The sequence below is a fragment of the Oncorhynchus nerka genome, linkage group LG17 (assembly GCF_034236695.1).
Source record: "Oncorhynchus nerka isolate Pitt River linkage group LG17, Oner_Uvic_2.0, whole genome shotgun sequence".
Taxonomy (NCBI): Eukaryota; Metazoa; Chordata; class Actinopteri; order Salmoniformes; family Salmonidae; genus Oncorhynchus; species Oncorhynchus nerka.
The window spans coordinates 27,831,823-27,848,864 of record NC_088412.1 but is presented as its reverse complement, the minus strand read 5'-3'; the positions used below and the strand labels follow the sequence as shown (position 1 = coordinate 27,848,864).

At 44.4% G+C, this 17,042-nt stretch overlaps 1 protein-coding gene across 2 annotated transcripts in view; it reads right to left on the bottom strand.

Annotated features, from left to right (window-relative positions):
- The window catches only part of LOC115145005 (ELAV-like protein 4), an 84,839-nt gene that overhangs the window by 43,959 nt on the left and 23,838 nt on the right, over positions 1-17,042 (bottom strand). For both annotated transcript variants that reach the window (XM_029686199.2, XM_065003098.1), the window contains 2 exons: positions 7,247-7,333; positions 3,949-4,189 (listed from right to left, as the gene is read on the bottom strand). In XM_029686199.2, the coding sequence (XP_029542059.1) occupies positions 3,949-4,189; positions 7,247-7,333 (328 nt within the window). The remainder of the gene's footprint in view (positions 1-3,948; positions 4,190-7,246; positions 7,334-17,042) is intronic.

Genomic DNA, 17,042 nt, shown 5'->3' with positions numbered 1-17,042 from the left:
TTTAAAAAAAAACATATAGCCGACATTTGAATCACAACTAAAGTTACATTAATAACTCTAAATGAAGCATATAGGAGGACCTGTTTCTTTGTTCACCACTCAACACAGAATAAAATAAATAATGGATTTATTGTGAAGGTGTAGGCTGTATTACATTAAGTTATTAGACTTTTTCAAATGTTGCTGCTCCAAAGGTCTGCATCAGTGGCTTGTAGGCTGTGTGTGGAAGCCAGGAGATGCTAAATGTGTTGATGTTAATTACGGTCAATTACCGTGAGACTGGCAGTTATTTGCTCGACAATCAGCGGCTGACAGAATTTGGTGACTGCCACAGCCGGACACAAAATGTACCCATCAATATGTGCTGTGATTTGTTGATTCAACTCAACTGACATTACAAAAAACATATTCCATTGCATTTGCCACATCAGTTAACATAATTTGAATGAACATTATACATTAGCATGGAAATGATTAGTATCACAGTACCAGGTACCATTGCGAGTGTACCCATGAGCTTACCAGTCAAATTGCCAGATTTAGAGGTTCCAAGACCATTCTATTCATCGTTTGCTACAACACTTTACTTACATCACGTTGTTAAGAGTCCATTTTATTGCAGAAATGGACTCAACCGCTCTTCAATCCCCCCCCCCATTTAAAAAAAATGGTTGTTATATTTTCATGACTGTCTTCATCAGTTACACTGACTGTCTACCATCGGTTACACGGTTATACGGTAATGGTGCCAGCCCTAACCTTCTATGATTTCTGTCTTACAGTATATTAACGTATTCTGGATTCAACAAACGGACGCTGATTTGAAAATAAGTCAATGACGGAGTTTGCTAGTATGTCTGAAGTGGCGCAGAGTTTCTGTTTTCGATCTTTCACTTTGGTCCAATGTAAGAGCTACCAGCCTCATTGTCATACTAGCGATGTTGTTTATATCACACAGTTGTTCTCATCAGTGTTCTACGGAGGAAGCTATTTTATGCATGCTTGCGTCATATTAATTGTTATATGAACCAGTAAGATTCATGTGAACTGGAGGACAAAATAAACACTGTGTTCCTCTCTGTGATACGCAGCCATTAACTCCTGATGCTCATCACTATGGAAGGTTTGATTGGGCCAGAGCTTTGGTAAACAAACTGTTCCAGCAACAAACCAACTATTCAAACCATGTATTGCCTGTAAATAAAACAGCATTGGTTTTGACTGCGAACTCAATCTGAATATTTATTTTAGTATCAACAAAGAGATGAGGGTAAACTGAGTGAAACAGTGCATTTTTGATTTCCTCCCTGTCAGGCCAATACGTCAGCTGTGTGTCACACAGAGGATTGGAGAGATTCCACACACGCCTGTCTCAAACACAAGTTTCACACGCTCTCTGCTCTCAGATGCACAGCGATGTGTTTCAGGGCCTACTATGCCGTAGCAGACATCAAGTAGGATGAATATTTCATACACTACATTTGCTTTTTGTTTTGTTGCATTGTCAGAATCATTTGCATCAGTTGACCTATAGTGGTAAAAACTAAGGGAAGGTGACTGCATTGATTTGTACAGGGATCATCGTTGTCCTTGGTCAATCCTTACAGATGGTGATAACATAGTGTGCCATGACACAGCCAGACTCAAAATGGCACCACCCAAAAGAGTGGGGATAACACAAAGGCTATGTGTTAAACACCATAGGACCAAATGGAAAACCAAAACGTGAAGAAAATCTTTGAAGAAGATGGGTCTTGTATTACAGTGCAGTAACTGTCTGGAGAATATGAACAGATGATTGTCTCAGTATGTAAAAAGTTTCTCTCTTATCAGGAACCAAATCACAAGCACATTCAATTCCTGTTCCTGCATGAAAGCCATTTATTTTCTGCCATTATGAATATAAATGCATTCATTTTCCTAAAGAAATGCAGCCAGCGCAGAAAATTATCCAGTAAAATGGGCAACTGACGAGGAACCTATTTCTGCCTTGGCGGCGCCTGATCAGTCATTTAGGCCAGTGAGAGCTTCCTGTTAATCAGTCCCTCTCTGTGTGCTGATGGCCAGAATCACTAACACGTTCCTAATGTATTCCATTAAAAGTTGCCATTCAATGTGCTCCCAGGTCCACAAGAAAATTACCAGCTCTCTCCAAGGGTGTATGTTTATTTATTTTATTACAGGCAGATGCATGCATTTTTTACTGAGGATTTTCATCTTAATTGCGGTCTTTAAAAATATACACAAGAATCTGTTGGAGAATCCTCTGTCAACACCTCAAACATACCCTGTCCTTCACTTTAATAATTACATACAGCTTCTCCCTTCCCAGAGAAAGATGGAACCTACTACCACTCAATACAACTCACTTTATGTCTCTCTCTAGCCTGGTCGTTAGCCTGAGAGAAAGTTGAGGGGGTGATGTGCCAGTGAGGGCATGTTTGGGCTCTAGCAATGTGCATGTAGGTTTGCCTTCAATAAAAGATGAACCTGCAGGTCCCTGGTGTATTACATGCACAGCAGGAATGCGTAGGGAGCAGGGTAAACAATCTGAGGTGGCACTTCACTGAGCTGAAGTCAGCGGGCCTGACAGAAGAGCGCAGAGTGGCTGGGCTGGCTGGTATCTCATGCCGCTCTTGCTTCATCAAAGCTGACAGCACCCGGTCCGGAGAAAGGAGAAGCCTGTCTCTTACAACGCTGAGGTTTAGGAAGCTCACCTCACCTTGTCCACAAAGACATCCTCCTTCCCTTTGAACTGCCGTGTAAAGGAATTTCACATTCTGTACTTGAAAAATTGACAGTAAACTGAAAGGGCAGGAGGGTCTAGAAGCATTATTGTCCTGTATGTGGTGCTTGAGAATGTAGTGTTTTAATGGTCTTCTGGTCAAATGTCTGAATGGGGATATTGGGAAATGGACAAGAGAGGGCTCATGGCCCGTATCCAAAGTGTTGATCAGCGCTCCTACTCGGAGACTCTTTGTTTGTGGATAGGGGCCCTAGGGCTTCAGAAACAGTCCTCTCTGAAACCTAGGGAGGACTGTTTCTGAAGTCAGTTAATGATGCCAACTGGTTTGCATGCAGCCTCCTGGCATTCCCTCTACTGAGAGGGAGAAGCGCTTTGTTAGTCTAAAAGTTTGAATGTTAAAATTGCACCCATGGGAGCACAACACAGACATGCACCGCAGGAGGGGAATATTTATAACATATTTTGTTTTCCTAAGTCATACGAGACCTTGTACGGTAGAAGATAACTTTCAACGTTAACAGAAATGGCCTCACTTTCCCATTTAGGCCAGTGAGAGCCTCCTGTTAATCATGTCTCCTTTTACTCTCTCCAATATAAACTATTAGGTCTCCCTGTCTACTGTGAATCACACATATGGGGAAAAATAGATGAAAAATGAGTGTAGTGTGGTTTCCAGGTGCTATTCTTGTATATACTACATATTACTTTCCTGCCAGTTCAGACCCATTATTGTAAAAGATGGCCCTGTACTTCCACCAGCCTGAGCCACAGTCTAGCCTGGCTGCATCTCATTGTCAAGAGCGGATGTTGCTCTTCAACACGGGCCCTTTTTAATGAGATTATCAAGGAAGTAGTGTCACTAAGTAGGATCTAAAATGAATGCCATTATCTGACATTATCTAAGAGCAGCCTCCCCCATTCCATCTGCTATGCCACCCACACAGCCACTGGTCTGGGATTAGAGGCATGACTAGCTGGAAAACACCTCTGTGCCACGTGGAGCTGGGCTTTGCCGCTCACCAGCCAGCTCCAGCCCCAGCCTCCTGCTCTGTGGTAACCAGCTGGAGTCCTGTCCAGGATCATAGGACTCCGGCACCATGCCATCCCACCCTGCACCACATCCCGCCCACCAGGCCCTTCTTTACACTTGCCTCTGTGTGTCATTCCCCCAATCTTCCTATGGCCTGTGTGTGTCATCGTACCTGTGATCTTGTCACGAACCAGCTTGCAGGACTCGATCTCTCCAATGCTGCCGAACAGGCTGCGGAATTCCTCCTGGGTCATGTTCTGGGGCAGGTAGTTGACGATGAGGTTGGTCTTGCTGTCGTCGGTGGGGCCACCAGTCTGCATGGGTGAAGGGCAGCTGCGGCTGTTGCAGGACGGCCCGTTGGCCGTGGTGCCGTTGGGGCCGTTCGTCACCTGAGGCTCCATGTTGCTGATTATCTGAGAAAGGGAAGGGTCAGGGAAGAAGAAGACTCAAAGAGGAGGTAGGAGATAGGGCTTCTCAATCTGAGAACCAGAATTCATTATTGTACTTCGCATTTAATCTACATTCCAGGCCATCAAAACTCAAAGACAAAAGAAAGACAATGTTTGACTCAGTATGAGACCATAAAATAAACACAATACAGTACGCATGCAACTTAAACAGCTAAATATTCATGCAGACATGACTGTTAGAGACATATGAGTGATCTTTTTTTAGTTCCTTTCTGTGCTTTGATTTCTGGTGCAGTTGGAGAGGGGTAACAATTTGAGCCTTTCAGCAGGGCACTGCTGTCTGTCACATGGAACAATAGTCTTTGCGGATGGTTTTGCAGTGCGCTTTAAGAGCAGGTATTTGAAGTAGAGCTTGCTGGCCCCTGAGGGAGGAGGCAGTGAAAAGAAGGCAGTCTGCTGTGCTAATCTACCGACAAACACTTACTTCCATATCCCTAGACTGCCACCAAATGTATTCCACCATTAGCATTAAATGTGTGTGTTTATTTAATTATTTGATTCTCAGTTACAGTCAGTTGATTTCCATCATCCACTTACAAAGAAAAGCTGAGCCTAAGAGGTTTATGGAAGGTGTGTGTCTGTGTGTGTGTGTGTGTGTGTGTGGTGTGTTTGGAGATGTGGGGTGACAGGATAGGGACTTCAGGGTGCCTGCTATTAAAAGCATCATCCCCACATAGGGGTGAAAACACCCCAAACAAGGTCTTCTGGTGTGTACATCAGACTTGTCCGTGTTTTACTGAAAGTCTGTACCAGACAGAGGCACTGGGGGGTGGCTATGAGCCTATGAGTTATATATGTCAATGTCTGACTTGAAAAAATGATACAAAATCATTAACAAAGACCTTGGAAAAAACAGGTCAACACTTCCAGAGGAAAACCCAATTAACTACCGGAATTATAAAGCTCACTTCTGAAATGACTGACTGTGGTTAATTTGGTATCATTTAAATAAAGATCTAAAATATGAAGAAAATAGGTTACGTGTTCTTACTGATTCAATCAAAAGTGCAAAAAAATAGAGCAGGAGAAAAGGAAACATCTCAGCAGAGGTTTGGGCATATTTATTTATAACTATTCAAAAATACATTCAGTCTACACTTCAAAGTTTGTCCCTCTCTATTTAAAACCAGCACATTTAGCAAGGTTAGCAAAAATGTAACACATCATAAACCTCTTTATTTCCCATCTGACTTACTGTAAGTTAATGTTTGGATAGCAATAAAGTTGCTGAAAACTGGTCTAAAAACTAAAATAGACAATATTTTATCACACTATTCAGAACAATCATTATCAGTCACGTAGACCGCAACTCTGTAGTTTTCTCCATTGGTTTTCTAAAACTGTCCTCAGACCTGAGACATATCTACAGTGGAGGATGGTATATCATAAATGTCAGACTTGAATGTGAATTGTCTCAGCAGCTTCTTATTCCACACACACAGTCTTCTCTACAGTGGAACAACACACAAGACAATGCCTGGAGCCGACAGCAGAATACAAACAGAAAACTGCCTGTTTAAAAGCTCTCAATATCTATTTTGCAAATTCTGCTTTTGACAGTATCCTCACCACTCCAACAAAGAGGGAGCACGGTGACAGCGAGGAAGGAGGAATAAAGTACCTAGCAGAAACAAAGTTGATTGGGGGGCCTTATTAAATCTGTTGACACGTCCTGCTGAGCTCTATTCTGTCAAAAATACTTTCAACTCCATGGGACGTGTTCTTTGAGTTTTCACCAGAAGAATCAACAAAATGGCTACCTTTAATCACCCAAGACCTGCCGATTCAGATTGACCAATTAAAATTTCTACCCCCTGCCACCGGCACTACCCATGCTCAGCTGTCCATTGTGCCTCATTGGCTAGGTATCTATGCTCTCCCACAGAGTAGCCCAGTGCTGAGGAAGGCAGTATCTCTTTGAGTTCCTTCCTAGCTGAGGCACTACAGCACACAGGCAAAGCCTTCAGAGCAGCTCTAGTGTCAGCCTGAGGACGGGGCCAACTGATTCAACAGAACAATATCTAGCTATCTAACACTAGCTTCAGATTACAGCATGTTTCCCCTGACCCGGGCGGAAATGCTGGATTTACAGCCTCCATTAATGCAGCTGGGCATGGTGTGTGGGAGGGACCTGCTTCTTCTGGACTTAAATGGAGGCCTTAATGGGTTCCGAGTGGAGGAAATAAATATGGGTTCACGAATCTAATGTGTGTGAGTCATGCAAGGAGTGAGTAAGGCAGTGTCTCTGGAGGCTGTGTGTCTGTGGGGAGGAGGACAGGGGAGATAGAGGTCCATTAGAAGAGGTTTTAAAGTTCACCCCCTGGATGAATGAGATGACAAAAAAACAACGATTACTTTAATAAAATGTAATTGGTTTGATGTGTTTTTTTTAAATATTGGATTTATATTTGACATGAGATTGTATTGACGTGGCTATGAAACAGTAGCTCACGTTGGGAGCGAGGTAAGAAGTGATTTGTAAGGCTAGAATATTTTCCTCATACCAGACCATCACAGCTTGACAAAATGCATCATTTCTTCCAATACCTATACTCTCTTCCTTATTCAATAAATAACACAACAGATACAAGAATAACATTATGTAAGGGGAAATATAACCTACTACATAAAAACATTTGGATGCATATTTTAGAGCATTTATATTGAACAGATAAAACGTGTAAATGGTAAAAAATGTCAATGTTAAGGTTGATGAAAAGATAAAGTATAACTTTTTTGTAAACATCAACAAGTAAACATGAAGCTACATTTACTCTGTCTTTTTTCCCCCATTCAGAGTAAATGAATCAGCATCCTCACACCACACAGTACATTAGGTTGGCAGAAAAAGTAGCTGGCATAGAGTGCCTTCCCTCTCAGCTGTCCGGCATCAGGGCCCCTCCCCTCTGGCCCGGCAGACTGACAGCCCTGCTCCTTCAGCAGCACTGTCATCACCATTGGTAAATTTGGGTAAAAGGCCATTTGTGGCGGTCTCCTTACCATCTTTGGCTGTGTCAGCAATCCCTTCTCTGCCCAGCCCTGTAGCTGTGGGAGTTCTGCCTGACGCCACTGTGTCTCTGTCGATCCCTAGGAGGTGTCAGGGTCAAGATTTAACATGCTTGTTTTTCTACAGAGGCCTTACGGTCACCAGCCACACTAAAACACACAGGTGGCTTGGCTTTCCTTCTAGGTAGGGGTTGATTATTCTAGAGGAATACTGCTTATTGAGACTGTTTGGAAACAGGCATAATTCAGATAGGGGACAATTACTGTAATGTTGGTGTTGAGTATGAAGTGGTTGACTTAGGGAGAGGAGGGTGGGGCTGACGTGGGAGCTACGGTGCCCTCTGTAGTGGTAATGATGTGGGTATCCCTCTCACTCCTGGGGAGTAAAAAAGGCCCTTGACAAAGACAGCTCCTCAAATGAGCCACGGGCTGCAGGCAGCAGCAGGCAACAGCTGAGGATGTAACGCCGGTAGGTAAAACAGCCCATTTAGGAGGAGAGGAGAGGACTTTGAGGCTGACCTCTGGCTTCATTTACTCTCTCAGAAAGTGGGATGAGAAGGTAGAGGAATGCAACAGGAGGTATCCAGTCAGGGCAGGGTGGTGGAGGAGACACTTCATCCTCTAGGAGGAGGAGGGAGGGTATGTTACTGTTGCCCATACATCTTAACAACCTTAATAAGGATATATAATTGGGTTCTAAATGGACTGTCAGCTGGAGAGGGGAATGGAGAGAGGGGAATGGAGAGAGGGGAATGGGGAGAGGGGAATGGGAGAGGGGAATGGGGAGAGGGGAATGGAGAGAGGGGAAATGGGGAAAGGGAAAGGGGGAGGGGAATGGGGAGAGGGAATGGAGAGGGGGAATAAGGATAGGGGAATGGAGAGAGGGGAATGGGGAGATGGGAATGGAGAGGAGAGGGGAATGGAGAGAGGGGAATGGGGAGAGGGGAATGGAGAGAGGGGAATGGGGAGAGGGGAATGGAGAGAGGGGAAATGGGAGAGGGAATGGGGAGGGGGAATAAGGATAGGGGAATGGAGAGAGGGAATGAGAGGGGGGAGATGGGAATGGAGAGAGGGGAATGGGGAGATGGAATGGAGAGAGGAGAATGGGGAGATGGAATGGAGAGAGGGAATGGAGAGAGGGGAATAAGGATATGGGAATAAGGATAGGGGGAATTGGGGGGAGAGGGGAATGGAGAGGGGGAATGGGGAGAGGGGAATGGAGAGGGGGAAGGGGAAAGGGGGAGAGGGGAATGGAGAGAGGGGAATGGGGAGAGGGGAATGGGGAGAGGGGAAAGAGAGAGGGGAAAAGAGAGGGGAATGGAGAGAGGGGAGATGGGAATAAGGATAGGGAATGGAGAGAGGGATGGGGAGATGGGGAGAGAGGGGGAATGGAATGGAGGAGGGAATGGAGGATGGAGAGGGAATGGATGGGAATGGAGGGGAAGAGGGGAATTGGAATGGGGAGAGGGGAATGGAGAGGGGGAATGGAGAGAGGGAATGGAGAGAGGGAATGGGAATGGGGAGGAGGGGAATGGAGAGAGGGAGAGAGGGGAAAAGAGAGAGGGGAATGGGGAGAGGGGAATGGGGAGAGGGAATGGAGAGAGGGGAAAAGAGAGAGGGAATGGGAGAGGGGGAATGGGGAGAGGGGAATGGAGAGGGGGAATGGAGAGAGGGGAAAAGAGAGAGGGAATGGAGAGGGGGAATGGGAGAGGGGAATGGGAGGGGAATGGAGAGGGGAAAGGAGGGGGATGGGGGAGGGGAATGGAGAGAGGGGGAAAAGAGAGAGGGGAATGGAGAGGGGGAATGGGGAGAGGGGAATGGAGAGAGGGGAAAGGAGAGGGGGAATGGAGAGAGGGGAAAGAGAGAGGGGAATGGAGGGAGGGGGAATGGAGAGAGGGGAAAGGAGAGAGGGGAAAGGAGAGGGGGAATGGAGAGAGGCGAAAGGAGGGGGGAATGGAGAGAGGGGAAAGAGAGAGGGGAATGGAGAGGGGGAATGGGGAGAGGGGAAAAGAGAGAGGGAATGGAGAGGGGGAATGGAGAGGGGGAATGGGAGAGAGGGGAAAGGAGAGGGGAATGGAGAGAGGGGAAAAGAGAGAGGGGAATGGAGAGGGGGAATGGGGAGGGGGAATGGAGAGAGGGGAAAGGAGAGGGGGAATGGAGAGGGGGAATGGAGAGAGGGGAAAGAGAGGGGGAATGGGGAGAGGGGAATGGAGAGAGGGAAAGGAGAGGGGGAATGGAGAGAGGGAAAAGAGAGAGGGGAATGGAGAGGGGGAATGGAGAGAGGGGAAAGGAGAGAGGGGAAAGGAGAGGGGGAATGGAGAGAGGGGAAAGGAGAGGGGGAATGGAGAGAGGGAAAAGAGAGAGGGGAATGGAGAGGGGGAATGGGAGGGGGAATGGAGAGAGGGGAATGGAGAGGGGGAATGGAGAGAGGGGAAAGGAGAGGGGAAATGGAGAGAGGGGAAAAGAGAGAGGGGAATGGAGAGGGGGAATGGAGAGAGGGGAAAGGAGAGAGGGAAATGGGGAATGGAGAGAGAGGAATGAGGAGAGGGAAATGGAGAGAGGGGAATGGAGAGGGGGAATGGGGAGAGGGGAATGGAGAGAGGAGAAAGGAGAGGGGGAATGGAGAGAGGGGAAAGAGAGAGGGGAATAGAGAGGGGGAATGGAGAGAGGGGAAAGGAGAGAGGGAAATGGGGAATGGAGAGAGGGGAAAGGAGAGAGGGAAATGGGGAATGGAGAGAGAGGAATGAGGAGAGGGGGGAATGGAGAGAGGGGAAAGAGAGAGGGGAATGGAGAGGGGGGAAAGGAGAGAGGGAAATGGGGAATGGAGAGAGAGGAATGGGGAGAGGGGAATGAGGAGAGGGAAATGGAGAGAGGGCAGCTTGTGTCTGCTGACAGGTTGGTGTGTGTTTGGATGTTTGGGTTGATAATTTGAGGAATATAAATTGAGCCAATTCATTATGGGTACCTTTCCTTTACCAGACGCCACCTCAGTTTTAGTTTAGGTGAAGACCGAAGGTTATAACAACAACGTCTTACAGCTTTAGAATATAAAAAAAACACACTGTATTACACATTATTCATCTATTGGGGGATTAATACTTATGTTAATATGCATTTTTGATGTATATTTTTCTAATCATTTTTCAATTTACAGTGATTCATAGGGAACAACAATCTGCCTGGGTCAACCAGAACCACCATATGCACAGGCTTTGTCATAGAGAATACAGGTATATAACACAGACAACTATTGTATCCAATAGAACCAGCAAGGCTGGACAGAGCATCAGACAGATGCCCCCAAGGCTTGGTTACCCAGTGACAATGAGAGGTCCCCCAATATCGTGGACCAATGTCCATTTTAAAGGACTTAAAAAATAAAATAAAAAAATCATTTAAACATTTGAAAGCTAACCTGGAAAAAGAGATGTTAGACAGAGGTGAAACATCAAAAGCATTTTTCACCCCATCTGTTATGGTTAGCTTTACATAGGCTAGTCTGAAAAGGAATGGGTTGCCGAAGCAAGCATAATATGCAGCATGTTCAAATGAGGTACCAAAATGTGGTGAAAAGCAGCAAGCAGGTGTAGGACTAAACATTAGCTATGGTTAAGGTGACATTTCAGCAACCAATGTACTACCCACTGTACTGTGGGGTTGTGGGTAGTATTGCAGCAAAAGGGTAGTTTGTGTTCCTTTGTATTTGCATACTGTAGCTTCAATATTACTAACTCTACGCAAACAAAGATATCAATTCTAAATCCAATTTCCGAGCAAGTATAAACTTATCGAAATATTGAAATATTTTAGAGGAGATGAGATAAACTGGTATGGTAGCTAGAATCTACATACTTTTGTTTCATAACCAGTACCTTAACAGATGTGCAGGCAAGTGTATCAGTACCAGCCTTTAATAACGATTCTCTCCCTCCTTCTAAGTCTGTCTGCCTCTCTCCAGTACGAACACACACACACACACACACACACACACACACACACACACACACACACACACACACACACACACACACACACACACACACTTCCTGATAACATCTCAAATAATATTTGAATAAAGGGACAGTGCAATTACATTTTTTAAAAAACATAGAGATGAGAAAATCGCTCATGGGTACAATTTCAATTATTCAGAGAATACATTTTGGTTGTGCGCAGCAGTCATTAGACAGACTTATTGTATAATCAATATTCTCTGTAGTGTGCCATAAATATTTGACACCCTGTAAGCGTTCCCTCCCTCCTTGAACTCCTGAGGTTAGCGGTGTGTGTCTGGTATGGCAGTCATGTAGGACATGCCATAACTGCCTGCAGAGAGGACATTATCTCCCTCCGCAGCCTTCATCCTCGAGCAAATCTCACATGACCAGACGCCTCTCCTATGCCACGGTGACACCGTAAAAACTGCCGCTTTGCTGCCAGCCAGAACTCCCTGCCCAAACGAGCTTAGACAATCAATTTCCCGTGGCTTTGCTGGGATGGATGCAGAGACGAGACGCTGCAGTTTATCACAATGCGGCAGTAGTATCATTTAACTGATAGCGCCTGACACAAAATGGAGGTCAGATGGATGGTTGTTTGTGATTTCAATGTCTCGCCATATCCCAGCATTCTGCGCTCTGCCGGTACAGAGGATGATCTGATGACCTCAACAGGATATTATACACTGAATCCTCAGACTATCGGTTAAATGATCCTTTCAGATTTCCTGTTTACTGGGAAATATTCAATCATGAAACATGGAATGAAATCCAATCTGTCAGCTAAATGTTTTAAATAAATGGGTTGTTCATAGTACAGTATTCTGTAAACCTGTCCTCTAACAAGCACATTCTAATACAGTGGACGGACATAGAGTGTCCTCCATCCATTGAAATGGTAATTCCATGGCTCCAAGGAGAGGGTAGGTCACAAACCCAACCCTGTAAACCACAGCATGCCCCAACTCACTCAAAGTGTTTCAGAGTAAGAGGGTCCTTGAGTTATCAAACCCATTCAGACAAAGGGATTTATACGATTGTTGTATATTAACTCCTGGTCAGTGAAGTTCCCTCCATGCTATCGATACGTTATTTTTCCATCTTTTTCTGGTTGCCCCTCCACCTCCATCAGACACATCTTGACTTCACCACATCCTGCAGGTCAGACGGAAGCTAGGCTGGATCAATCAGGAAAGTAATCTGGGACACCTCGCCCGCCTGCCTCCACCAACATCGATCCGCATCTACTTTGCCAAATAGATTTTCTTCTCTTCTTCTCTGTGTGACTCAGAATAATACATGTTTAGGTGCTGTATGCACGGAATCTTTCATTTAACTTTGCTTGACTTTTTCCCTTTATGACGTCCACTGTTTCATAGGATCGATGGAACCTTCCCAGAACCCCCAGCATGCCTCAACCCCCTCAAAGTGCACTCCACGCTTCCAAGGGTCAAAGGTCAGGAGATGAGAAGGCAGCCCGTCACTTTTAATTGCAGATGCGGAGGTGAGCCTCAAAATCCAGCTCTTTAAATATCTACTCTTACCTCAGACTACTTTGGAGACATCAGTCCTACATTTGGATGAATTCCCTATTTTATTGTCCAACTGTAGATTCTTATGTAAATCCCAGAATATATCAAACGTAAACTATTCACTGGTTATACAATAAATATGTTGTGAGTGTATCCAAGGTCTGCTTTCTTGAAGGTCATAGCCTGACATTCTTTAACCGTGGGCTAAATCTCAGATAGACAGCTATCCTCGTCTCTGTCTGTGCAACTCCACTTCTTCTGGCAGCACCATGTGCAGCAAATGGACTCCTCACGCTAACTCACTGGCTGATGAAGCTTTCTGCTAGCACCTTAAATCACCCTCTCCTTCTCCCAACTCTGATGATAATGGAAAATACCATGTATCTTTTTTTTCTAAAGCCAATGCCAATGCTAAAGCAGAAGTAAATGTCAGCCAGACTATGTTCAGGAAACGTACAATTTTAAACAAAATACCACTTAATAACCACTAGAAGGGAAAGGTTGGGAGAGCCTGAAACTTTTTCTTACACAACTGAATTGTAATTAGGCCTGAATTCGATCAAAATGTAATCTAGCTTCTCTGTAGTGCACTTTTTTCTTGATTGTTTTCATGGTATTGGAGTAGTAAACTGTCTTAGTCAAGAAAATGAGCAGCCTGTGAATAGTGACCGTCAGGACCTACAGACTGCAGTCCCCTGCCACAGCCAAACCCAGGGTGGACTAAAGCCATTTGTACATTGGCTAAATCCCAACTCTGCACCAATGCATGGAAGCAGGAAATTGGTGAGCACCTTGATTCTGAGATGACACTTCAATTTATGTGGCTTCACTGACCTGTGTTATCCTTCCCCTCCCCTGCAGTAGTGTGAGAATTCCTGGCCACCTGCCTGGCAGCTTGGCCATACCCTGTACCTAGAACCCTGCATATTTGGCCCCAGCCCTGGGACCAGGGGACTTTGGAGGTCCTGTCCATGAGCCAGCAAGGGGACAAACGATGTGATCTCTGCAGGCTGCCAAAGGCCTGCTGGAACTGAACACAGTGGTCCACTCAGAGGGCCTCACAGCCTCATCACTGACTAAACATCAATACTACATGCAGCGGACTAATCATACTGCTCATATGAATGATCCCTTAATAGGTTATTAAGTCTTCACCACAGATTATGTGATTTCATTTCAAATAGTTTAACTGAAGCAGATAGTAACTCGGAACACATATTCTAGAGAGAGAGAGAGAAAATGAGAAATTCTGTCAGTCTGTATCACCCCATGTCATCTTACCCCAGTCCTAAGGCTGATTCCCAATGACAGGGCCAATACACTGTCACCCCTCACAGCACACATGCACGGCACTCTATCACTCCTATTTCCGTGATTGGACCCTCATCTACACGAGTGGGATACTTCTGAATTAAGGTGACATTGCCTTTGGAGGACAAGGAAAGCTACCTTTGACTACAGTACAATGCAACCTTGGTTTGTATTAGTTCGCATTTCAAGCGAAACCCCATTTTATTCTTGAGGTTGTTTTTAGCCAGTGTAGAAGCCATGCACGGTTCCACTGCATCAGCACCAGGTGTCGTGAGGACGTAGCTGGCAGGCAGCCATGTTCCTGATCAAGCATCCTCTCATTTCCTTGCTAACTAAGTAAGGTCTAAAATAGAAATAATATGTAAAACCCCCAGCCTAGTCGTAATTAAATATTTAAATGTTTTAGTTCAAATTAGAATAAACTAATGTACTTGGGACTCTAGTTCGTCAAACCTTTGAGCATGCCTAAAGACCTTTCCTTGATTGTACTTTTAATTAATGCCGATTTGAAGCTAGGATGAGTCATATTTGCTCAGATAAAACAGGTATTTAAAGATGTACAAATAGCCTGTAGGTAAAAGACCAGAAAAGAAGCTGCAGCAGGGCAAAGCCTGGTCACACGCACACGCACACACACACACACACACACACACACACACACACACACACACACAGCTTGAGCAGAGCAAGACTCCTCCTAATCTAATCTAATCACTGCCTCTGATCTCTTTATAACCTTTATTTAACTAGGCAAGTCAGTTAAGAACAAATTCTTATGTTACAATGACAGCCTACACCAGCCAAACCTTCCCCTAACGCAGACGACACTGGGCCAATTGTGCGCCGCCCTGTGGAACGCCGAACCACGGCCAGTTGTAATACAGCCCAGGATCAAACCAGGGTCTGTAGTGACACCTCTAGCACTGAGATTCAGTGCCTTAGACCGCTGCGCCACTCTGCTTTCCCATCCGCTGCTTCTCAGGCTGCCTGCCTGTCTGTGTGTGTCTCCAATGACCAGAATGTGAGACATTTAGAGACCGTTGAGACAGTTAATACATACTTTTTTTGAAGAACAGGAGAGACATCGGATTCATTAGAATATCCTTGTATGACAGTATAATGTACATTTCTGTATTAGTATCCATTATTTTATGGATCTATCTATGTGCAATACATTTCCTCGTACTGGTACCTATATCATACAAGTAGTGCAAGCTCTATTATGCATCTAAACAGTAGTATTCCACTAAAACTGTTGTATCTGTGAAACTAACCCTCTAATTATTAGTAATACTAACTTGGAGCATATTAGGTCATTAGAAAATTGGAAACAGATTGAAATATTTTAGGTCCAATAAAAATCGACTCTGTAGATTGGAAAAGGGTTTGATCATAAATTAGCTTCTGCTGCAGCAAGAAGACCAAAAAGCCTAAATGTATACTCACAGCTACAAGATTACCCCTCCTGCATATCAACTAAACCATAAAATGTGGCATGCATTCAAAATAGAAGATTAATCTCCTTCTGCCGTGGTACAGTGTAATTGAAAATGCCCACAGGAGACTATCTATGTTAATATAGTATGTGCAATGGAAAATTCTGAAACAGAGTTTTTTTTCTCTCAATAGCATGCCGGGGAGACATGTATTTGGAAGATAGTAGATCACATCTATCTCTCCGGATCTCAACTTGCCGGTTCTATTTATTGCTTCCAATGTTTATCTGTCTTTATAGATATCTGCAGTACAATTCCTATTTCCATCTAGTTTGAGGAGAACATGTTACAGTTGATATGAAGGGAATAGGCATATACAGGATGAATCCCTTTCCTAAATGTCTGCTCTACTGGCGGTGATCAAATCTCATGGCCCTCATGCTTGCCTCAGCTGTTGACGGAGATAGTAACATAAAGGTATGAGCCATATTCCTATTCATTCTTGAATACCTTTAGGTAGTAAAGCTCTCCACATGTCCTTAATAGGGAGTTAAGGAAGCTACTGGCAGTTCCACAGTCATGACCCCTTGTCAGTGGGTGCTCTGTCCTCTACTGGTCTGTTGAAAGGATGACCTTGAAACATCCTTTAACATCACAGTACGAGGCCACTTTACTTGGCAACGTTGAACAATGAGACAGAGCAACTGCTAGAGACACCAAGCCTGCTGCTGCTTCTATCTCTTCTCCTTTTCCTGGGATGCAAAATGTAGATCAGAGGAGTGTGCAGTTTGTGCACAGTCTCAGGAGGAACTGCCACTCAAACCCAAATGTCTGTATGAATACCAAAACACGCGGAATTACAGAGGAGGATGAAGAAAGAGAAACCGTAGAAATAAGGAAGTCGGGGTTCTACTTCCATCTTTGAATGAACCGAGATGTAGATAGGATATATGAATATATATTCCCTGATTTTCCTTTAGAATATTTACTCAGAAAAGCAGGAGCAAAAAAACAAGAACATGACCCCGTGTTTGCTACCGGGTTGTGTGCGCTAAGAATTTGCAGCTGATTATTGTCTGTCTGTGGCAATTTGAATTTCCGCCAAAGGAATTAGGCTTGTATTATTAAAGCATTTCCCCTCACAGCTGAATTCCTTCGCCTCTGTGGAAGCCTATTACATTTTTTAAGAAACCGTTTTCTTGATATTCATGTATGTTTAGTCTTCAAACAAAAGGCATTTTTTAAGAACGAAGCTATATAATTGAGACAATGGTTCAGAGCGGCTTATTCAAATAGGCATTAGCTCATTACTTCTGGCTGTTTTGGGTAGAGGCTAAGGTATGTTGAAAAGGAGTAAAATACATTCACTAGAAAAATGTTTGTGTGTTCTTTGCTTTTACATTAGTATTATTAATAACGCCAAAACATTTATAGGGACACACTTTCTTTTTTTAAACTTTTATTTAACTAGGCAAGTCAGTTAAGAACAAATTCTTATTTTCAATGACAGCCT